The 6,414-nt window shown below is 40.6% G+C and overlaps 1 protein-coding gene across 1 annotated transcript in view; it reads left to right on the top strand.

Annotated features, from left to right (window-relative positions):
- The first annotated feature begins 3,193 nt into the window (after window positions 1-3,193).
- The window catches only part of crocc2 (ciliary rootlet coiled-coil, rootletin family member 2), an 85,169-nt gene continuing 81,948 nt past the window's right edge, over window positions 3,194-6,414 (top strand). The window contains exon 1 of the mRNA XM_012970838.3: window positions 3,194-3,328. Within this exon, the coding sequence (XP_012826292.1) occupies window positions 3,281-3,328 (48 nt within the window). The 5' untranslated portion in view covers window positions 3,194-3,280. The remainder of the gene's footprint in view (window positions 3,329-6,414) is intronic.

Here is a 6,414-nt window from a genome sequence, read left to right as displayed (position 1 = left end):
TAATTACCTACACAGTATTAGTTCTTTCAAGTGTTTCAGGGAGAGGGGCTTGCACCCACACACTTTACTATCAATGCTTTCATTGCACAGAATAGAAAGGATCTCCAGAGGCCATGTTTTGCATTAGTTGGAACAAGGCAATCTATTATGCCTAGTAGGAAGTGAAACGACTTTGGGGAAAGTTGTTTTTATCTAGTATGTATTGAGTCACCAGAGTATTTAGCTATTCTTAGACATGACCATACCTAATGCACAGAATTTGCCCTGTGTTCTCTTCATGTAGTGCAGTATGCCCTGTATATATCTCCCATCAGCTAAGATGTAATAGGATAATATATAGATGGTGAAATACTTTAAATTGAATTAATCTCTCTCTAGTTGAAATTAAATATTGGTACGCTAATGCTTTGGTTGATAACATTAGTAGGTCATGCAGCCATGATCTATGTCTGGAGAACTGCGACAGAATTGTGCAAATCAAGTTACTATATACAGTTGCAGCAAGATTTTAGTTTTTAGTTATTTCAATGTGACTTCAAAAGCTGGTGAAGCTAGATGTAAATTATAGAGAACTGGCAAATAAATATAGATTCCAAATAGACCCTTAATCCTTATATTCGGATTGGCTCTCAGTAACTACTTTCTGGTTAAAAATTGGCCATCCAGCACTGCATCCACCAGTGTTTTAATGCCAACTCTGGGCTATGTTGTTAAAAAAAAAAAAAACAGAAGTTTCCCTATAGAGAGAGGTTTGGAGACAAAAGTGGGGAGTATATACTCCTAACTTGCACAGTGATATTCCAAATTGTGTGGGGTGTGAATATAACTGGGTATTTGGTATGTAGATAAAATACATTTCTGTATGGATTGCATTTTAAGATTTCCACTGAACCAGTTATTTATTTGTTTTTAAAAAAAGTGTGGGACCTGTTATAAAGAATGCTTAGGTACTGAGATTTTCTGTATAATGGGTCTTACTGACTAGCCTTTAAGTCTACAAAAAAATTATTAAACATTAATTAAAGCTAATAGGATTGTTTTTCCTCCAATAAGGTTTAATTATATATTAGTTGGGATCAAGAACAAAGTACTATTTTGTTATTACAGAGAAAAAGACAATCAATTTTATGGGACAAGGCCTTCAAATAAGTTAGAGTTTTCTGGATAACAGGTTTCTCAATAATAAATCCCATACCCATATAAACAAAATTTTCCTGTATAAAACATAAAAGAAGAAATTGGAATGAAAGTGGAAGAGCAGTAGTAACAGTGGTCACTGGGGGTGTGCAGACAGTAATCATGGGAAACTGTTTTTAATGCACTGATTTAATTACATCATTAATGCCAAAGAATCTTATAATTTTGTGACCCTTGTTAATATGTGCCTCCCACTTTCAGTAGAGAGGCTGGAGGTGTGAGAGAGTGTAATTTTAATCAAACTGGTACAATATCTTTCTGTGAAGCTTGCTGATATGCTATAAGTGTAGTAAAGTTTTGCTCCTCAAACAATTAAGTAGGTTTGCAAATCTTCATCAAAGATTCGGACCTCAGAATGCATCAGAGGAAAAAACCTTGAGGTCCTCTGAATGCATCTCAAATAAAAGCTAAAACTACATTACACTGTTTGGCTCTCCAGTGGACCCTTGATGATTATTTAATAGTGATGGGCAAAATAATTTGGCAGGCATGTATTCAGGGTTGAATTTCCACTTTTTGCCATTGGCAGATCTTTTTGCGAAACAGGTGACAAAATTCGCAAAAAAAGCCCAATATTGTATCTTTGCTAAAAACCCAGCATCAAAATTCATGAAATCTCCCTTTGTTGTACAGGTATGGGATCCGTTATCCAGAAACCCATTATCCAGAATGTTCTGAATTACGGAAAGTTCATCTCCTATAGACTCCATTATAAGCAAATAATTCAAATTTTAAAATTGATTTCCTTTTTCTCTGTAATTGTAAAACAGTACCTTGTAAATAGAATTAATCCTTATTGGAGGCAAAACAATCCAATTGGGTTTTTTCAATATTTAAATTATATTTAGCAGACTTAAGTTATGGAGATCCAAATTATGGAAAGATCCCTTTTTCAGAAAACCCCAAGTCCCAAGCATTTTGTATATATAGTACCGTACCCTTCCCCCAAATTGATTCTACAACAGGCTGCGGGTATTATTTATTTTTTAGTTTTCTTTTTTTAATCAGGCCCAGACTGGCAATCTGTGGGTTCTGGCAAATGCCAGAGGGGCTGCTGTAAGATGCCATAGTCAGTCACTATTTAGTGGGCCTGTGTGGGGCTGTTTGCGCCTATGTGTACTTGAAATGCCAGGGATTATACAGAAAATACACATTAACCACATGTAGAAGATTGCAGGTTATAGGATATGGATGGGTAGAACTGGGAAAGTGCCATATTGTTATGCTCCCGATGATTCTACAAAAAAGTTGTAGTACTCGCGCTCTTGCCCAGGGTGGCAGGGGGTCCTGAGGCACCAGAAGAGTGGGTTTAGTTATGGGTAGGGTTTAGTTATGGGTAGGGTTTAGTTATGGGTAGGGTTTAGTTATGGGTAGGGTTTAGTTATGGGTAGGGTTTCTAACTTTTTTGGGGGAAAAATATGACCCTCCCTGTATTTTTTCTTTGTTTCCTATTAATAACATTGGTAACATACTGGCCAGGTTGCAACCCCAGTTGTGAGCAATAATTTGGGACAGAGCACTACTATTACGGAAGGAAGCCATATGTGGCCTACCCCATAACCAGGCCCCGTCCACAGAATAGCCCAGTGGCTACCATATAGTCACATAACATAGCCCGCTACTGCTGTGCTGCTACAAGAGAAACAATGATAGAAATGAATGGGTATAGTATAGAACGGATTAGAATACAGCAGGACGGCACTTGACTACTTAGTCACAATGAGTTAATAGCAGCACTCAACGAATTCTGCACTTCCCTCCCTGGTTCGTAAATTCCCGCTGCACAACTCAAACCCCGACTACCGCCACCATTCCCAAACTAACAATCTCGGCCACGCCCTGTGCCGCCATCGCCATGGTAACTACAGCGAAATCCCTCCCAGTAGCGTGAATCACTATAGAGTCCAAAGCCTGCTTTAAAAATCAGTCGGCGCCGCGTCGTGTTACCTAGGCAACGCACCAGCAGCGTTGTCTCTGTTACCATGGTAACTTGCAAGGCTCCCTGTACGGTGAAGCAGAGAAGTTTGAAACTTTGCGGGTCAGTAGTTAGTAGTGAGAGAGAGCGGAGGGTACTTTGGCCACCATGACCAGCGAAGAACTATCACCAATGAAACTGGAGACTGTTATCCAGGTGAGATGGGATTTTAAAATGACTTTATGTTGTAACATGAACAAGTAAGGCCCCTCTGTTTATTTCATATAAAGACTTCTGTGATTCTGCTTCAGGAGGTAGTAAGTTAGTATTTGCTTGTAAGTGTTGGTGGGCGCTGCCATACATGTATAAACAGGCTGCATTCAGCTGGCCATGAAAGAAGGGCAGAGAAGGCCTTATGTGTCCCCAAAATACCAATTTGACATTTTCTGCTTTAAGCTTCCTTTTCTAGCCAATATTGTATGACTGGATGCTGAGAGATGTCATTCAATAAGATCAGTAAGGCACTTGTTGTTGGACTATGCTTCTCTGTGGAATCGGTGTAAGTTTAAGGTCAGGTTTGTTAGCACTCTGCATGGTTCATTGTACTGTTTAATGGGCATGCTAGAATGCATGCAAGTAGAAAGATACCTGGGCATTAAAGGGTGCATGCAAGTAGAAAGATACCTGGGCATTAAAGGGTGCATGCAAGTAGAAAGATACCTGGGCATTAAAGGGTGCATGCAAGTAGAAAGATACCTGGGCATTAAAGGGTGCATGCAAGTAGAAAGATACCTGGGCATTAAAGGGTGCATGCAAGTAGAAAGATACCTGGGCATTAAAGGGTGCATGCAAGTAGAAAGAAACCCAGACATTAAAGGGTGCATGCAAGTAAAAAGGAACCCAGACATTAAAGGGTGCATGCAAGTAGAAAGGAACCCAAACAATAAAGGGTGCATGCAAGTAGAAAGATACCCAGGTATTAAAGGGTGCATACAAGTAGAAAGATACCCAGGTATTAAAGGGTGCATGCAAGTAGAAAGATACCCAGGCATTAAAGGGTGTATACAAGTAGAAAGATACCCAGGTATTAAAGGGTGCATACAAGTAGAAAGATACCCAGGTATTAAACGGTGCATGCAAGTAGAAAGATACCCAGGTATTAAAGGGTGCATGCAAGTAGAAAGATACCCAGGTATTAAAGGGTACATGCAAGTAGAAAGAAACCCAGACATTAAAGGGTGCATGCAAGTAAAAAGAAACCCAGGCATTAAAGGGTGAATGTAAGTAGAAAGATATCCAGGCATTAAAGCGTGCATGCAAGTAGAACGATATCCAGACATTAAAGGGTGCATGCAAATAGAAAGATATCCAGGCATTAAAGGGTGCATGCAAATAGAAAGATACCCAGGCATTAAAGTGTGCATGCAAGTAGAAAGATACCCAGGCATTAAAGGGCTTTGTAAACACATGTTTTTGTTTCTGCATTTTCCTGTGGTGCGTTTCCCTGCATTCCCAGGTATGTGGCTGTACTGACACAGGCGCATGTAAGCGCAGAATGCAGGTGGAACACAACACCCGGCATTCCACCTACGCTGGGCGCTTACATGCGCCTGTGTCAGTACAGCCACATACCTGGGAATGCAGGGAAACGCACCACAGGAAAATGCAGAAACAAACACTCGTGTACAAGCCCTTATACATAAGCAGCAATGACTTACCTGCCCAGACACATGTATACTAACATGATACAGAAGGGTCCGTTACAAAGGCCCTGGACACAAGGGCCAGAGCACTCCTTAGTGCTAATTAAGCATTTGCTTCTGGGTTCTTGTCTCGTTTTACACCTTACCCTGCATTAAAAAGCTGGAACAAGGTTCAGAGTGTGGCTCGGGCAGGTGCAAAGCAGAATATAGCAGGTAGAAACAACACGGCTGCTTAGAACCCTAACTTGTGTGTCTAAATTAGGAGTAAGTTAGAGGATGTGATGAAGGATACCTATGGGCCTATGGGCTGGCAGCACCCTTTTCCATTCTGCATCCCAGAGATCCTGTTGCAAAGTGTGGGGCAGGGTGCAAACATAGTGGTAAATGATCCCTAGAGTATATAATATAAATATAATAGACACTGTATTGCTTTGAGGGACTTATTTATGAGAATTACCAAATTAGGAACAAGGATTAACTGGTAAGATACAAACATTTCCTTTGGGTGGCAATGGAACTTGATTTCTTGTAGATATAGACATATACTCTGATCTATGGGCGGTCTAGCCATGAGCAAGTCCTAGTGCTCTGAGTGGCTACAGGATAGGTCTTAGCCTGCTCACTTTATCCTTGCTATATACAAACACACTACATAAACACTGATAACAGTACCTTGAGCTAAAATAACATTTATATTTGTAGGTATCTCACAATACAGAATTAACTTAATCCTATGCATTAAGGGTAGACATGCATATATAATCCCTTTAGCTTTTGTCAGCCACAGTTACTTCAGTTGGTCAGAGGAAGATGTAGAGACAGACCCAGCAGGTCCTATAAGCAGTTTCAATATATGTATATGAAAAATGCCTTATTTGTAACATTTAGGGGGTCCTAAAATGAAAACTGAAAACTGTGGGACCCAGTAACTTTAGGTTAAACCACTGACACGATTGCAGACTGTGGTTAGCTGTTTCAGTGTCTGAATAGACAGTACCAGTTCCTAGGTGTTTTTTAGGTACCCCCTTACACTGGGAATGTGTATCAATATATTTTTCCACTACTGACTCTATGTACTGATAGAACATAAGGCTGCTTCTCATCCTAAGTGTAAACAATCTGCTGCACTAAGCCTGCTCCTGTGTCTGTCTGCTTCGGGCCAGGTACAGATACACAGGGTGGATTTCCATGTGTCTGCACCTAAGCCAGTGATCCCCAAACAGTGGCTCGTGAGCAACATGTTGCTCACAAGCCATTGGATGTTACTCCCATTTTTGAATTCTTGTAAAGGCAAGCTTTTGTTAAATCAAAACCATGTGTACTGCCCAACAGAACCTCCTGTTGTCTGCCAGTCCACATAGGGGCTACCAATAGCTAAACCCAACCCATATTTGGCACCCCTAGGAACCTTTTGCATCTTTGTACACAAAACACAGAAAGAAATCGCCAGCGCTCGGTCTAACCCACGCTGTAGTGTTGACCAGCTGCTAGAAACACACTATTGTGCCAGCGCTCGGTCTAACCCACAATCTGGAGTTGACCAGCTGCTATAAACGATAAAAAAACATTACCTATGGTTTGCGCTGGCAAACTTTCTTC

Source organism: Xenopus tropicalis, chromosome 5 (genome assembly GCF_000004195.4).
Source record: "Xenopus tropicalis strain Nigerian chromosome 5, UCB_Xtro_10.0, whole genome shotgun sequence".
In the NCBI taxonomy this organism is placed as follows: domain Eukaryota; kingdom Metazoa; phylum Chordata; class Amphibia; order Anura; family Pipidae; genus Xenopus; species Xenopus tropicalis.
Note: the sequence above shows the minus strand (reverse complement) of the source record. Positions and strands in the feature narration are given on the sequence as shown.